This window comes from Contarinia nasturtii, unplaced genomic scaffold (assembly GCF_009176525.2).
Source record: "Contarinia nasturtii isolate CC-2019 unplaced genomic scaffold, AAFC_CNas_1.1 Cnas_scaffold_473, whole genome shotgun sequence".
NCBI classification, from domain to species: domain Eukaryota; kingdom Metazoa; phylum Arthropoda; class Insecta; order Diptera; family Cecidomyiidae; genus Contarinia; species Contarinia nasturtii.
In genome coordinates this window covers 81,648-100,050 of record NW_022197826.1, presented here as the reverse complement: position 1 = coordinate 100,050, position 18,403 = coordinate 81,648, and the positions used below count along the sequence as shown (strand labels likewise).

The following is an 18,403-nucleotide window of genomic DNA, read 5'->3' as shown; positions in this document are numbered from 1 at the left end:
TGATTTTATTAGATAATTACAGTAGATCTATAGTGTCTACCCCCTAGAAAAAAGTCATGGTCATTTTTCGCCGAAAATGTCATATAACACGCCACCTGGCGGACAGTTTTGAAAATTTTTCCATTCTGACTTCGGATCCAGAAAGGTGAGTCTTTTACCTTTCCAACGACGTATAAATCATTGTGGTACCTTACAGATGGCCAGAAAAATGTGTGATTGATGAAAAACTCAAAAACGGCCTCCCAAAAATGTTCGACCCCAGACCAAAACCACTTACGCAACGAATTTTTTGAAACTGAGAAATTAGTTTGCTCAACTTTCAGTCTACTTTCGAAAAAAAATAATTATACACAATTTAAAAGAAACTACGGATAGACATACAAACACCTCAACCGGCCAATTTCGAGGATTTTGGCCATTTTTGGCAAATTGACCATATGTCGGCCACTTTTCAACCGATCATGATGATCTTTTTTTTTAACATTATCTACGCACTCCCTGAATTCCGAATATGGCCAAAAAAAAAATCGAAAAAATCATTTCGGTGGTCAAAAATCGAAAAAAATGAATTTTCAGCGATTTTTTCAAAATGCCCCCTGGCGGCCAAATTTTTAAATTTTTAATTTTTTTTTGCGGATTCTTAATTTGGTGCCCGAGCACCACTAAAATATGCAAAAAACCCTTTCCAAAAGTCAGCGGTATCGATTTTCATTTCTTTAACGTATATATAGAGTGACGCAAAATATACATATTTCATATGTATAGGGGTATTGCGTCACTTGGGGGACTGCCGTCCCCCGTGATATTTTCATTTATAAGTTTCATCGTTGTTCCAAATTTTCTGTTCGCTATATGATACTCTTTTGTTCCACATTTGATACAAATATCAGAAAATTTGGAACAACGATGAAACTTATAAATGAAAATATTTTGAATAAAATAAAGCAATAAATCAATTTTCCTAATTTGTTTTTTGTTAATTTTTCAAACGTGCATTAAATAAAAGAACTACAAAAAAATAATACAAAAAAATAATACAATAAAATTGACTCAGGAGGACACCTAACCTCAATACATTCCTGCTGCTGCTGCACAGCAGAACAATAAAACCACGCAATCGCATTCGTAAAAAACTCACTTAATTTAATTTCAATTTTAATTTAGTTTTATTAATGAAATAAAAACAAAAATGATGAGCCGTCATTAGGTGTAACAAATAGAAATTTTATCCAAAGCGAGTCGACCTTTGTGTGTCGGTATATATTGGTACCGCTGTACAGCGGTATAGACGTATGAAATCACACTAGCCGCTAAGTAATTGAATTACAATATTTGTTTTATTACATAATTCGTCGCGATATTAATTTTTTTCATCTATTTCGTTCACATTCACATTCTTTTTTTATATTTCTGAATAAATAAGTCTCGTACAAAATGTAATACAATAATTAATATATAACTTGCTTGAAAGCAGATTTCGATAGGGACAACTAATGACATTTGTAATTTGACATCTCGGCCACGGTTTGGCCTGTCTGATTTTTTCAAACAATCGCTGTGGCAGCTATACTTGACTTACCCAAGGCATATGCATATTCGTTGGAAAGGTCTTAAAGTAAGCTATCGAATAGTGCCCATTACGACTTAAAAATTTCAAGTTCAGGTGGCCAAATCGGTCAAAAATCAAAATTTGACCGTCTGGCCGGACACATAACGGTCACTTTCTCGAAGAAGACTGCATGGGTTCTCTTGAAAATTTCATCAATTTAAGCCCCAAGTCGAGGATAAAAAAAATATGCATATCACACACCACAGAAAAAACCACTTTTCCCCATTATGAACCACAATTTATATCATTTTGATCCAAAAATAACCTAAAAATCCATATTTTCATTGTATTTGAAAAATATTCAAATCCATGGGTCTTGAATCTTTAACTCGGAAAATAGCGCTTACAAAACTATTGATATCAAATAAAAAACCTCTATCGAGGTAGAGAACGAGTGACGAAACCTACATTTGAAACACAAAATTTCTGATATCAATTTTGTGACGAAAATAGTTGGTAGATATTTCTTTGTACTGTGAATATAAGCTTAATATGCATTTGTAAATTCGGAACGTTGCTTGATTGCGTCAGTATGAACTCAAAGTAAAAAGAAGAGAATTTCTGCAACGTTTCGAATATACAAATGTATATTAAGTTTATATTCACAGTACACAGAAAAAATATCTACCAACTATTTTCGTCACAAAATTGATATCAGAAATTTTGTGTTTCAAATGTAGGCTTCGTCACTCGTTCTCTACCTCGATAGAGGTTTTTCATTTGATATTCGATTACCGCACAATTACCCGAAAATACATTTTCCCGAACGAATTTTTTCCCGAAAATGATTTCCGAAAATACAATTTTCCGAAAGTTGATTTCCCGAATTTTTTTCCCGAACGGTACATTTTCCCGAAAATGAAATCCCGAAAAATGTTTTCCCGAATTTTTTTCCCGACATTTTCCGAATTTTTTTTTCCCGATTTTTTTCCCAATTTTTTTTCGGAATTTTTTCCCAATTTTTTTCCACCACTTTTTTTCTCCCGAATAGTGATTATTTTTCGGAATAGCATATGTTCCTAATTTTTTTCTGATATTTTTCCGGAATAGTATAAAACACTTTCTCGATGAGCACTTCTTTCTCAAGCTCTCGTTAGGTCATGTGTTCTAAGCACTCAGTCGCATTTTTATTTTTATTTTATTAAGCTTGGGGTTCGGAAAAAAATGGGAAAGAGTTCTTAGAAGAACTCTCTCCCATTTTTATTTCAATTCAATTTGAATTAGGATTTGGGAAAAATGGGAGTGGAAAAATGGAACGCAATACCGAACGACCGCAATCTCTCCCATTTTTATTTCAATTAAATTTGATTCAGGATTCGTAAAAGATTTCACTCTTTTCTTAAGGATAATTCACTTAAACTTCATCAGACTTAGTTCATGAGAAATCTTAACCAGAGTTAAAGAACTTTGAAAAAATTGAGCAATTTGGTATAGAATTGTCAAGCGGTTTTTCGGAAAAAAATTCGGGAAAAAGTTTTTTCGGGAAAGTGTCTTTCGGGAAAATATCCTTTTCGGGAAAAAGGCCTTTTTTGCAATTTCGGGAAAATGTATTTCGGGAAATATGTTTCGGGAATTAGTGCGGTCACCCTTTGCGTGTGTGGTGGTATTTCATGGCTCGAAGTAAATGGAATTTTCTGAGTTATTTCGTGTAAGACACCCATGGTCGTCGCGAGTTTTCTTTGGCTGCTATGTTATTGGATTTATTTTTGCTATATCAAAATAATTCGTTCCATTATACATGTTTTTAAATGAAGAAATTACAAGTCAAAACCGATTGATTTTATTAGTGAACGAGAGACGAAAAGAGCAAAGGTAAATGCGTCACATGTACATTTCACCTTTTCATGACGAAAGTTTTTCGCTTCACCTTGAAACTCCCATCCAACCCATAAACCAAGTATAACTAAAATATAATCGGAGCTAAGTTGGCTTTGGCTTATTTCGTTTGACGCTAGAGAGAACGCCCGTTTGCTCTATGGCTCTTCCTAGGGGCTTTCAAGTAAGATTTTCTTTCCAGAATTCAACGGATAAACAACAGTATATCAAATAATGCAAATTTTTACAAATAATGCAAATCTTTACCGATTTCACTATTTTGTGCCAAAAATCCACCGATATCGGCCGATATGCGAAGTGTCTGTGTTCTGGAAGTGGTCTTTGGTGGATCCTCTGGATAATCAGAACCACTCCAAGTTCTGGAAGTAGACCCTTAGGATGAGCCAGGGCATTGTCAAACCAGGGTCTGGTCCATCCAGAGGATCCACCAAAACCCACTTGCAGAACTGGGAGCGGTTCTGATGATCCTGAGAATCCACCAAAGCCTACTTCCAGAACAATTAATTATCAAAAAATACCCGAATATAAACTATAGGGTCTCTTAGCAATTGTATGACACTTTAGTAAGAAAGTAGTTCCAACTATTTACCAATAGATGGCGACACATAAAATAGCAACTTCGAAACAAATACGCATTTCCTATACTTATCGTAAAAAATGTAATAAAAAATCGCGTGCTGAGAAAAAATAAATATTTGTGTATTCTACACTGTGTATAATAATTATTGTGGATTTTTCAGAAACATTGATCAAAACAATATTGGAATTACATGTTTCCAGACAGTTGAATGGAAATTTGAAATCGAAAGACGTCAAACGAATGCTGTCACTTTTACTGTCCATTCAACTGTCACTTTTGAACAAATGATACACAAATATTATATATATATATATTTAAAATCTGGTTTCAACAGAATTTGGATAAGGTTTTTCGTGTACATTACTCAGAGAAATTGAACAGTGTGAACATGAATGTGTTCATTGTATTCCGCCCATTTACACTGAAGTTGTTTCTTCCCAGTGTGAATCGTCATTTTACACTTTGATTTTGCAAGTTCAGTGTAAAATGATTTTGCGTGTATAAACTTTTTTTTAAAAATTATTAAACTTTTTTCATGTTTTTATTTTATTGTTAAATATCCAATGAAAGATTTAAAACTTAATCTGGTTTGATATTGATTCAATTTGTGGTGATTTTTTGCTGTAGAAAAAAATTAGCATTGCGATGTAAAAAACACAAGCAAAATTCATCTCTCACGTTCAGGTTTGGGATCATTTGTATTATTTTTTCAATATTTAATCGATTTTGTACATTGAAAGAGACTAAACAACGATCAAAGAGTTTTTTTATGCAGAAAATGTGCGACGGTTCATTTGAAAATCACATACTCTGCACAAGTAGTCATATAGCTTATTGCAAATCATGCACTGATGTGACACTGTGGATACGTGTCGACTGTATCAAGCGAACATTCTGTGTTCAATACTGAAAACATTTTTAATTTTTTTTTCATTCCAATTTAAATTATTTTCATTTTATTTTCAAACATTTAAATTTATTTTATATTTTCCTAATGAAACAAGAAGAATAAAAATTCATTAATGCTATTTACCTTCAAAAAATAAACATTCAAGACTATGTGAATCAAAAAAAAAGACAAAACTAATTCAAAACAAATTTCTCCGTTGGATTTTCTTTCAACTTTTATATTATTTGACGCATGTATCTTCGTCTGATATTGGATATATTTAAACGAATTCCACAATAACAGCAAATTGTGCGACCTTTAATATAAGAAATTATGATGATAGTGGAGATGTTGATGAAAAAAAAGAGCCACTCAAAGCGCTCTATGAGAATTAGCTTTGTTACATTTATTGTATGATGAAAATATTTTCGTATGGTTTGTAATAACGTAAAATTGCTTGCCGTTATTTTTATTTTTGCTTTCGACACAATCTATCCAAGACACATGCAAAAAGAATGAACACAACAAATCATAATACCGAAGCGAAACAGAAGCAAGAATAAGCGCGCACACACATACATAGAGAAAAGCACACAAATGTTGTTGCGATTGAAACTTTGACTTTGTTAGTTACGCGATGCCAAAAATAAATCAATTTAATTTTTCCTGTGTGCAGCAAACCGAACAAACAATGTGTACATACACTGTGTATATGTGAATCGATTATTTGGATTTGCGGGAGTAGGAATGACGATGACAAAGAATAGAGAACAGTAATAATAATAAAAAAACGGGAGAAAATAATATCTACATCAATGTGTTTTGTGACTAAAAAAGACCATAAAAGCTTTGGATATTACTCACAATGATCGACACCAGACAATATGAAAAAACGTTGTGTTCATCTATCATGAAAGCGGAAATGGTTATTTGTTGGATATTGAAGAGGGCGACCTTTATTAAATTGAGCTAGAGAGAATAATAACGAATGAAAGAAAAAAAAAACAATGGGGCAACATACACAGAGTGACTAGTATGTTTTTTTTTTAATTCCGATTGTCTGCCTGCTTTTGTCATGCTATAATTTCTCTTTTTGTGCCCATGCGAGTCAGTGATGCGCGCTGCTTGCACTTTGATCACCCAACAATGTGCGCTGCTTTAGAACCCTAATAAAATTCGATTAATTGTTTGGTTACACTTTATGACATTTAAATAGAATTTCGTGTTTCGTTTTTATTTCTCGATTTCTGCAATCCCAAATGCACTCTTGCTTAATATTGTCCCATGAGAGTACATTGAGCAAGCAAAAAAAACACGAACGAATGACACTTTAGTGAGTTTTGGTTTTGTACAATTTTTCATGTTACGCTCTTAGCATTTGAAAGAAAAATGATTATTCTGTTTTGCGTAATTTGGCCCAAATAAAAAAGACCTTTATTTGCTCCAATCCAAAGACATCCGAAATTAGATTATTGCATTTAAATTTTAGTGTGTGTGGAATATCCTAGTTGGCGGTTCTTCGTTATTAATTGAAAATAAATCAGATCATTTACTTCTATAAAATTGAAACAAAAATTGGTAGTGAATGAATCGGGTGTGCGTGTGCATATTTTATCATGTGACAATAACAACACCATAAAAATGAGTATATGCACTGAATAAATTTATAATCAATATTGAAATGTACAAATTACACGCATATTCGCACAACTGTCTCAACTGAATCACAACGAAGCCAAAGTACATACACACATCGTGTTTTATATAAAGATATACCGATCGAAACCGACAATGACTTTTACGAATGAGGCCTCTGAATGTTTTTATCGCTGTCTATTCATTTTCGCTTATTATTATGCTATAACCCCCCTCTATGTCCCCGGAAGGGAAATTTGATTCCGAAACCGAACCCGATGCGCGCACGAAAAATGTGTATACATACTTTCATGAAACTTTTTTTTGTTCATTGTTTCGTTAACATTTTTATGCCATTGCCTGGTTGAAAATATCTGCGCACTGTTCACTCACGAGTTCTCTCTCACTCTTTCGTTTGAATACTTTTTCGAGCTCTCTGCTATTACTGTATGTTACTGCTATACGTTCTCTATTATTTGATGTGAGTCAGTGCAAGACTCAGTGCCAGTCAGCTGTGTATATGGATTTGGTCGAATTGCGTATCTACGTGACGCATATATTTGTTTGTGTGCGACTCTTTCGTTCGAATGTTAAGTGTGTATGTATTTGTGGCGAGGTAGAATGTAGAAGAAAATCGAAACAGCTGTTTTTTTCTCGTTCTCTATGCATACATATCTTAATGGCATAGATGGTAGATATATATATATATCCTATATATATATATATATATATATATGTATAGGAAAATACGGAAAATCATCAGATTCATTTTTAAGTTAGTTGAGTAGTGCTGCTTTGCTGTTAATAATTTCCAATGTTACTCTCTTTTTTTTGAATTTTCTTCAATTCACCGCTGTTAGTGATACACATTTCCAACCATTACAGCTGTTTTTATTTTCCTTCTTCTTCGCATTTCTAATCGATTTTGTTCAAAATTTACTTCATCCCATCATACAAATATCTATCAATATCTTACATGTGCATATTATATGACCATATGTTAAGGTGAAAAAACTAGTCAAATCAGACCTTTGCTCTTTTATCAATGTTCATACCTATAGAGTTGACTAGAAGAAAAGAATGGAAAAAATGGAAATTAATCAATAGGTAATGGAACAGAATGTAAATGAAGGATCAATGTTCATACCTTTTTTTTACTTTTCAGTTTCATATTTTCCCTAGGGGAATTTATCTGTTCGCGAATATATATTATTCGATGGTACATATACTATGCATATTTTACGAATAATGCATTGAATGTACGTATTTTGCGAATACGCAAAATATACGCAATATTCACAGTATTTTGATTGAGATAAAAACCCTTAGTATTTTCCAATGATTTGCAGAACAAAAATGAATAAGGGAATGAAACCAAAAGCGGCTGGATGTCTTTTTATTTATTTCTTGGCTTGTTCGAAGGATTTCTTTTGTTTTAATTTTGATTTTCGGCTATTTTCATTTTGCATTCACATCAACATAACTTTTGGTCGAAATGATTATGATGACGATAGGAACGAATGGCATAGTCGCGATACGTCACAGAAACACATTTGTTTCGCACAGGAAAAACACAAACCATAACGATTATATTTTCCGATGAAAAACAAAACAACCAACAACAGATTTATTTCGTTTGTCATGCGAAAACAAGTCAATTTGTCATCAATGCACGTACATGCAGAAAGAAAAAGAACAACAGAGATTGAAAAATTGTCACTCCAATTATCTTGTGTATAAAAAACAATACAAAATGAGCATTCATCTCTTATGTGTTCACAAATATGATGAATCGATTTTCTTTGTTTTTGAAGGTTGTCGTTCTCATTCATTGAGGCTGTGACTCAGCACTGCCTTCCTAAAATACCAACAGAATTCTCAATAGAATATATTCAACCCCTTTTTTTGTTTTCGCTTTTCTCTATCTCTCTCTATTTCCTCTCTTGATGCAAACACGTAATTGAATTTACATTTCTTATTTAAAAAAAAAAACAACGAAAAGAAAACACAGTTGATCAGATGTTTTACATGCATGACTGGTAATAGAAATGTGCATAAAACAAAGTAGTATTTTTACGTGACAAAAATTGACAGCTAAAATTGTGTGTAAGTGTGTGTGTGAGAGGTTTATGTACCAATGCACGCATCATATCTAGAAGTTGTAAGAACTTAAATATTCTTTGTTTGCACACATTTACGGCAGCAATGAAATTTCAAATCCAGTGATATAATCATAAGTGTTTTGCATGTTACTTTTGATTTGAGGCATTATTCATGTGTGTTTTATGAAACTCCCCTTTTATTTTATCGGCTTTTCAGGCTGTTAATGCGGTATTATATATGTACATGTTAGTATGTAATGGATCAAGATGACATTGCAAATCTCTTTTTCGTTTTTTGAATATACTGAAAATTCACTCATACGAGGGCGACTATTTAAGTTTCTTCAATATGTATGTTTTAGTATTGCCCGATGCAAACCATTGTCATATTCGTAAAGTTGGACATTTTTCATGACCATTTGACTTAACAGGACGAATTTTAGTTTTGTGGTATGGCCACGGTGTCAGTTGGAAAAGGTCAACTTCGCAAAAAAATGAAATTTACAAAAAAGATTATTTCTCATAAGTTTTCAAAAAGAGCTGCCTGCTCAACAGTATTACTTCCGACTCAAGTCGGGGTATGGGAAGGAAGTACCATGCCTTACCACTGTATACAACTGGTTCACTGAATCCCATCGTCATGGTGCTCGCTACAGTGATCAATTGCGCGATGGTCCTTCGAAAATTGATGTCATCGAGAAAAACTCTGGTGCCGATTGAGTTAGGATCGAAGTTTCGTTTACAGTTAAATTGTGGTATGCCCAAGGATCACAGAGACTCCAATCATTTGGTTCTTCCATGAATTACAACATGAAAAAAATAAATCTTTACGTGTCAACCCACAGTTGCTCAAAAATCGATTGATTTTAATCACATCCAAAAAATCATAACCAATTTGACATAGGATAATAAAAACACGTCTATACGATCGCAATAGAAGCCAAGACATGATTCCAGTAGTTTGGACCTGAAACAAAAACTTGGTTGACTCTCTGAGTCTTCAAACATGAACACAATCGAACAAAAGTTGTTCGTTTGTGAAGTGATAGGGAAAATCGGACCTCATTATTTTACAGTGTTATGTGTCATGTTGCTACCATGCCTTAAGAGGATGAAAGGTCCTTCAATGCTGAATAGTACACAACCATTTGATTGTCAAAAGTCATCACGGGAATATGGAGACCAAAACTCTGAAACTTATAATCCCAAAACATGGCAAAAAGAAGCCCATCAAACAGTCGACTATTTGACCACCCAAAAGATCGAATTGATGCACAATACTCCGTGTACGAATTATTCGGGACCCCTCTGTCCACCAGAGACCAAAATCAGTTGGATACAATATATTTTTCGTACTTGAAATTAAGTGCATATTCAAAAAAGTGCACTTTTTGGAGTGTCATGTTTAAGCTGCTGTCGTAGCCATACCACAAAACTAAAATTCGTCCTGTTAAGTCAAATGGTCATGAAAAATGTCCAACTTCACGAATATGACAATGGTTTGCATCGGGCAATACTAAAACATACATATTGAAGAAACTTAAATAGTCGCCTACGTATATTCACAGTGTGAACTTCACACAATGCGAATGAGCGCACATCAATTTCATGTTTTTCAAACAATCATCACACAATATTTAAAATGACGGTTTCTGACGTCGCATAAGATTTGTATGTATATTTGTGTGTATATTTTTAAAAGCCACAAGACCATTATATTATTACATTTGGTATACATCACATCTTGTTTCACTGCTGAGGCGTGAATTTGAATTTTAATCAATTTTCTCCTTCGTTCGGCGTGTGTGTGTGCGTGCATAGATTTTGCTGAATCTGTAATGTTTAAGCATTTGAGATCCGTAATCACCCGCATTTGTTGATAATGATGATGATGACAATAACAGCAAAAACAAAAACTTTGATGCTTTTGAAGGAAACGGAATGTTGCTGAATGGACGAAAATTCTTACACTTGAATGCTTCTATCAAGGGACAAACGACCAACATTGATACGAGAACGCCACGCAATACCCAACATTTATTTCTTTCTTCATTTCGCTTTAGTGTTGTTGGTCTTTCCTCCGATTTCGTGCTGGCTGGCTCATGTGTTTTCTCCTTGCTTCTCACTTCGGCGCACTCTCACACAACAACAATAAAAGTATAGAAGAACGAGAAAGAGAGAAAAAGAGAATAAAACAGTCATTGCCTTTGGTAAAAAACCATCTTTATGACATCAGCACGATGTTCGATAAATGTCCTTCACTTACCCTTCTCACAGTTCATGTGTTTGTTACTGCTACCATGCGTTTATCGAAATGGAAAGGAAAATAAATGTTATTGTTATGCGCCTTTGCGTTCACTTCTTTGTTTCCATGTTAATGCGTTGGTTCATTTTTGCTTCTGTATTTTCTTGTCGCATTGTACTTTTTTCGCCTCTCTGTAAAAAATTTTTTTTCTAACCAACAATTTAATTTTAACTTATCCGTTAGTCGAAAGTCGAAAAAATTCTGAACTAAAGAAAGGGGATGAAAAATAATACAATGCCTCATCAGTAATGGATTGGAGTCAAGAATAATCCAAAATCAACTCATAAATATATTCGAGAAGCATACAATTTTTGACGTGTTTCTCTACTTTTTTTTTGCATTTTTCATCCGCCCGGCTTAATTACAAGGTCCACAAGAGAATTATTTCCACGACCGAAATATACATGTATTATGCATAGTAGTCGTTCATATGAATCTCAATTGAAGAGAAAAACGTTATACAATAGCCAAGTGAAATCAGCTGTTTTCAGTTCTCTCTGCATCTCTTTCTTATATGTGCTTGAAACGAAGCGAATAAATGAGCCCCCCATTTTTATTCTCACATCCGTTTTCTTAATTTTTTTCTTCTTCTCTCTTCATAATATTTATATTGTGTTATGGCAATGAACAGCGTTGGATGTTGCGTTTGGTATTAATGCTACAATATATCCATACAAATTTTCCTCTTTGGTATTGCATTTTCAGTTGTTTATAGTCTCAGGTCTCAGATCGTTGTGTGCGCTCACATTTTAAAAGCATTATTCGCGTTCACATACACACACGCACCCATAATTTGGGCTCACTCATTCAGTCAGTATCAGATCATAGCATGGATGCGTTTTTTTAATGGCCATATAATTATTATTTATTGGCTTTTCCTTTGTGTATCTTTTCTCATCCTGCTCGAATTTTAAAATTTATTGACGCTTCACAGAGAGAAAGAACAACAGCCACAGCAACAGCAACAGCAACAGCAACAGAGGGAAACATATTTATTTTGCTTCATTTTTTCATATGTATCTATGTTTAATATTTCCAATTCTATCGTTCACCTCTCTTAAATCATCTTTTAACATAATATACATCCTAAAAATACATTGCAATTTCGCCGAAATATGAGAAAAGAAGAGAAATATATTCCATTTTAAAAATCATTAGCGTCAATTCTGTTCTGGGCACAAATTTACATTTCTGAATTCGAGTGTGCGAGGAAAATGACTTTAAATCATTCTTTATGAGTGTGAAAACAAGTCTCACGTACATAATTCCTCATACAGCTATTTTTTTTTTTTGGATTTCAAAGTGATAATATCAGCTTTTTTTCTATTCTTTTTTTATATAGATTGGACTAGACCCCTAACACCGCCTGCAACAAATCGCCATTTGAAGAACGTCACACCAAAAACCAATGGTTCCAATATAACACAAACAGCATCAACAAAACCTACAACTATTATTAATAAGAACAATAATACAACTACCGATGATTTGGTAGCAGACTCAAAGCGGGTCAACAATAAATTGGAAATCACTGAGAATTTAGTTCAAAAATATGACAACAACAATGATTTAGCATCATCGCCAACCGCGGCCACTGTCGTTACAAACTTTGATGAATCAACCGTACAATCTTTAGCACTACGATTGCAAAATGAATTGCGACGAGCAAAAAGTCAACATTTGGCTTGTACCGAAGTATTATTACCATCTGATTTGCTAAATCGTATTGCATCGAAATTGATTGTAATGTCAGAAAAGGAACCGTGCGGTATTCGTGGTTCAATCATTTACATCGAATTTGAAGACGAACCAAATAACACAAGGTACGTACATAGCTTCTTAGCTCTTTTGTTGGAGGAATTTCCGTACAATTTTGTCGACATTTAATATGTTGATATATTAAATGTGTGCAAGATACAGACTGAAAACAAAAATTCCGATTGACCAAGATAGCTTTTGTTTTGCGGGCCAACTTTTTCTCCTTCGTAGATTTTTTAAAATTATAATTGTGAGCAAATATTCAGCATTATTAAATTAAAATCAACTACGAATTTTCTAAAATAAAATCGAGACCAAAATCATATAGATTTGAATTTTCGGCCTTTAATTTACCATTGATTTTTACACATGCAAATGTGTCCGTAAGAATAAATATGGCAATACAAAAACGGAATCTGAAGAACGTTACATAATTTTTTTTTGTATGAAGTTGTGCTATGTAAAAAAAAATTATGTAACGTTCTTCAATCTTCAGATTCCGTTTTTGTATAGCCATATTTATTCAAAGCACGACGATAATGACAGCTCGGCAACGCTCTATTAGAGATTAGTACCGCTGGCAACCGCAGAACTATATAGAATCATATGGAGTCATTTGGTGGCGCTGGCAAGCAATTTTGCCTTATCGTCATGCTTTGTATTTATTCTCACGGACACAAATATTATTATTATCATTATTATTATTTATTCAGAAAAACAGCATACAGTTTGTTTAAATTACAATGTAATGAAAATGCTGGCTCAAAGCCCAATTTGTATGTTGATGAATTAAACTTAAAATAAAATTAAAAAAAAAAAATTATCACGATTGAACATTTCAAATTGCAGCGAATTATTTTAATTTAATTTTTTTGAATATTTAATAAATGATCAAAAATTTTTTTTCGGAAAATGTCAAGGCTTTTCGAATTACGAATATCTATTGGAACATTATTCCACATTTTTGAAATGCAATGAGCAAAAATATTCTCATTTGAAAATTTTGAAATCTTCATAGCTTTTAAACTAAATTAAACCGCACAAAAAAATAAAACACCATTAGCAGTTAATTCGTATGCCAGTGTAATGCGAAATAATACGAACCAGTCAGCCAAACGACCACGAACTGAGGATTCACCGAAATCGATTATTCCACCGGCCAATAATGTCAAATTCGATGCACCAAAACCAAAAACAGGGACAAAATCGGCCACACATCGACTCAGCGTGGTAGCCAAACCAAAACGAGCCGAAAAACCAACATTTAAAAAGGCAATTTGGGTATCTGGATTCAATCCAATGACCACAACCGAAGAAATTAATGACTATATCATGGCAGAAACGCAGGTAAACGAGAAATCGAGATTCAATGTGCACAAACTAGTGAAAAAAGACAAAGATGTCACCACATTGAAGTTCGTTTCGTTCAAAATCGAATTAAATGAAGACGATTTTGATATTTTGATCAATCCGGAAGTGTGGGAAGAAGATGTTCTTGTCCGTGAGTTCTTGCAGGACAAAACTTTAGGTGATTTTTTCCCGGCATTGAACTCGAAAAACATCAGCAAATTACCGACACCAGATTTGATGGATTTAACCGTATCACCACCGAGCAAAGCCACCGAAGCGTCGAACAAACAGGCCACATCATCAAACAAAATGAAACGAACACCACCGAACGAAAATCCGAACGAACATTGACACCGCATCGAAAACAAACACTAAGCTCGCCAAAAATAGTCTCGAATCAAACAAAAATCAATGTGTATATACAGAATACACATTCAATTCGGGACAAAGTCGTCGAGGTACGATTAGCAACAAAATCGTGTCCTTTTCATATAATTTCTTTCTTCGAAACGTGGCTTCAAAAGAACATTACTGACATTGAACATTTTGGCAAACGTTATAATGTGTATCGTGGTGATCGGACGGAACTCACAAGTGATAGAATTGATGGTGGAGGAGTGCTGATTGCTATTGAATGCCAATTTAACAGTGAAAAGCTGATTCTATCGGAGCGCAGCGGCCTTGAGCACGTATGTGTAAAAATTTCGTTCGATTCGTGCAATATTTATGTATTTGCTGTGTACATTCGGTCGGTACATGAAACCGCAAAATTCTTGGAATTTGCTGAGATCGTCAAGCTGATTCCATACAACGAACATGACATTGTAATTGTATGTGGTGATTTTAATCAGCCAGGTGTCAAATGGGTCAAATCCGATGACGGTGAGTATTATTTGCCAATTAACGTGTTGACAGAAGGTGGAATTGCTGTTTTTGACACAATGTTCGATTGTAGCTTTCACCAAATGTCAAATATCGTGAATCCAGCCGGAAATGTTTTGGATCTTGTTTTCACAAACAAGTTTTATGAAATGTCGTTGATTGAATCAATTAAACCAATGATAAAGTCCGACATTTGGCACAAAGCAATTGAAATCGAAATCACAATTGATGGAAACGAGTCCACATCACCGCAATCTTCGCAACAATATGCATACAACTCGGCCGATTTCGATTCGATGAACGAATTTTTTGCTGGAAATGACATTTTGTCAGAAATTAATCGAATAGATGACCTCGAGAATGCATTTCTAACTCTTAGGAATGTTCTACAAGAGGCGATCGATTCATTTGTCCCGAAGATAACCGTTCAAAGTAGCACTGATCCACCATGGTACACGAAACAATTGAAACACATGAAAAATGTCAGAAGGAAAGCATACAAGCGAGCAAGGGAGACTGGCAATTTCGACGAATACAACACCATCACTGATTCGTTCGTCCATTTACAAAGCCAGCTATTCAAATCGTACATCGGCCGTATACAAGCGCAAATCAAATCAAATTCAAAACACTTTTGGCGGTTTGTGAACGACAGAAGAAAAAGAAGCGACATTCCTGCTATTGTTGAATACAACAATGAAACAGCAAGCACCGAAACGTCGAAAGCAGAATTATTCGCTGATTTTTTCGAAAATCAATACACACAGAGCGATAATATCGATTTGGATCAATTGCTGAGTGAATGCAGTGATCTCTCGTTTGATATCGAAATCAATGAACACGATGTATTGAAGGCATTGCAATCGATAAATGTGAATAAAGGAGCCGGAATATCACCGAAGCTACTGAACAATCTTTGGCAAACCCGTTAACAGTGCTATTTCGGAAATCATTGTATCAAGGATGTGTTCCGTCAGCGTTGAAAAATTCCAGGATTGTACCAATATTCAAGTCTGGTAAAAAGAGCAACGCATCGAACTATCGGCCAATAGTGATAATACCAACAATAGCCAAACTATTCGAAATTGTTGTGTATAGTAAAATCGACACATTTGTACAAGCAAAAATCAACCACAATCAACATGGTTTCGTAAAAAGTCGATCAACCTCAACAAATTTATTGCAAATGGTAAATTTCACGATGGATTCAATGATCGAAAAATGTCAAACGGATGTGTTGTACACCGATTTCGAGAAGGCCTTCGATCGGGTCAACCACAAAAGAATGCTACAGAAACTGGTGAAATTTGGATTCGGCCGACGACTAGTCAAATGGTTCCATGGATATTTGACAGCCCGTACACAGTTTGTTGGAATCGGCGAAAGAAAGTCACGTACTTTCACTGTCTCATCAGGAGTACCTGCGGGAAGTATTTTGGGACCATGTCTATTTATTATTTTTATTAACGACATTGTCGAAACCGTGTCAAATGCACTTGTCTTACTTTTTGCAGATGACTTGAAATTGATTCGAAAAATACAATCGCCCAGTGATGCCATTACTTTCCAAAATTCCATTGATCAGTTGAATGATTGGTGCACTGAAAACAGCCTATATCTGAATCTGAAGAAATGCTTTGTAATGACGTATTCAAAAGGTGGAAACGCAATCGACTACGTATATACGATCAACAACGGCCATCACACGTTTGAACGAATGAATTTACACAAGGATCTCGGCGTTATTTTCGACAAAAAACTAACGTTTGTCAATCACATCGATGCGATTACAGCTAGTGCACATGCGGCTATGGGATTCATAAAACGGACACTGAAAAATAAGTTCACGATCGAAACGGCGAAAATATTATATTGTGGACTTGTCAGATCAAAATTAGAATACGCGAGTATTGTATGGCAGCCATACCACCGTATACACTCAGATAGAATAGAATCAATTCAGAAAGACTTTGTGATATGGACATTAAGTTTTGTTTACCAAAGAGACGAGAATTTTGTATTGCCACCGTATTATTTTAGATGTGATACTTTAAATATTCAACCGCTTTGGAGACGGCGTATAAATGCCTCTATATTTTTAATTTATGATCTCTTATTAGGTAAAATAGTGTCGCGTTCACTTAGAGATAAGATTGTTTACACAAGACTTCATTATGACGTGAACCAAAGAAACTTAAGAAATACAGAACTAATTAGAATACGAAGGTTCACATCGGAGTATGCACATAATCAGCCGTTTTACGTAGCTTGTAGGAATTTTAATTTGGTAAGAGAACAATTTATGCAATCAGCATCGAGAGAAATTTTTAGAAATAATATTGTTAAATTGGAAAATGTGACATTTATTGAACGGTGAAAAATGTGAGAACAGAAGTAGAAAGTAAAACAATGAACACAATCGATGTCAGCCACTCCGAAGTCGATAAGGCTGGTGACTGGATGTTCGATCGGGTAGTGTGTCATTGTAAACGATATTGTACAAAAATGTGTTATAAATTCAGTCTGTGATCAGATGGTGAATAAATAAATAAATAAATAAATAATGTATTTATTCCTGAACGAGTATTATTTTCATTTTTTTTGAAAAATATTATTTAAATAAGATGGAACACCCGTGTTGTTAAAAAATTAAATATTGATGACGATTATAAAGATTTAAAGTGTCATGTTCATTGAGAACGGGTGTTATTCTGGGAAATCTATTTACGCCGTAAATGTAACGAATGCATACATTCTGAAGTATTTAAAGTCTTTTTTGTTCACCAATTGTTCCGGTGATTCCATATCCATGATAAATAATACTACCATAGTCAAAAAGAGGAAAAACAACGCTTGAAATAATAGTTTTTTTAACATTTTCTGGAATGCTTTTTTTGCAATGATTAATTTTACTTAACGTAAAATTAACATTTTTAATTATTTGATCAACCTGTGAATTACTGTTGAAAAGACTATTAAATTTGTATCCAAGGTATTTGACCTCCCTACTATAGGCAATTTCGGTGTTTTTAACTTTTATCATTGGGACCTGCATATTAGTTATTTTTTTCAAATTGCCAGACGAACCAATAATGATGCATTGAGTTTTATTTGGATTAAGATGAAGGCCTTGCGCCTCCATCCAATTGTTAATGTTATTAATGTCATTGTTAATAAGAGAAATCGCATTGTTTAAATTTGATACACTGGTGCTTATATAAATTGATTATTTTATTATTTATGAAATTTTGAATTTTTGATTTTATTGGTATCATTATTGATAACAAGTGAGAAAAAGGTTTGAGATAAATTGTCACCCTGTAATAAACCACAGTCAATATTTTGAAATTCAATTTTTTATTTTCAATTTTGACAAATTGCTTCTTTTGAGAAATGAAACATTTAATCCATTCCAAAGAGTCAGATTGCATTCCGATGTTATTTAAAACGATCAGCA

At 34.0% G+C, this 18,403-nt stretch overlaps 3 protein-coding genes across 7 annotated transcripts in view; 2 read left to right on the top strand and 1 right to left on the bottom strand.

Moving 5' to 3' along the window:
* The window catches only part of LOC116338961, a 50,660-nt gene extending 43,706 nt beyond the window's left edge, over positions 1–6,954 (bottom strand). For 2 of the 3 annotated variants that reach the window (XM_031764553.1, XM_031764551.1), the window contains exon 1: positions 5,779–6,151. The gene's annotated coding sequence lies outside the window, so the exon portion shown is untranslated. Of the gene's footprint in view, positions 1–5,778; positions 6,152–6,856 lie in introns of those variants that run through there. The other variant, XM_031764552.1, reaches the window with a different exon arrangement.
* LOC116338962 (protein scylla) overlaps positions 1–18,403 on the top strand; it is a 50,912-nt gene that overhangs the window by 21,324 nt on the left and 11,185 nt on the right. For 2 of the 3 annotated variants that reach the window (XM_031764555.1, XM_031764556.1), the window contains exon 2: positions 12,299–12,779. In XM_031764555.1, the coding sequence (XP_031620415.1) occupies positions 12,299–12,779 (481 nt within the window). The remainder of the gene's footprint in view (positions 1–12,298; positions 12,780–18,403) is intronic. The other variant, XM_031764557.1, reaches the window with a different exon arrangement.
* On the top strand, positions 16,112–17,526 carry LOC116338960. The gene is made up of 2 exons (XM_031764550.1): positions 16,112–16,376; positions 16,461–17,526. The coding sequence occupies exons 1-2, from the start codon at positions 16,133–16,135 to the stop codon at positions 17,321–17,323; spliced, it is 1,107 nt and encodes a 368-aa protein (XP_031620410.1). The 5' UTR covers positions 16,112–16,132; the 3' UTR covers positions 17,324–17,526.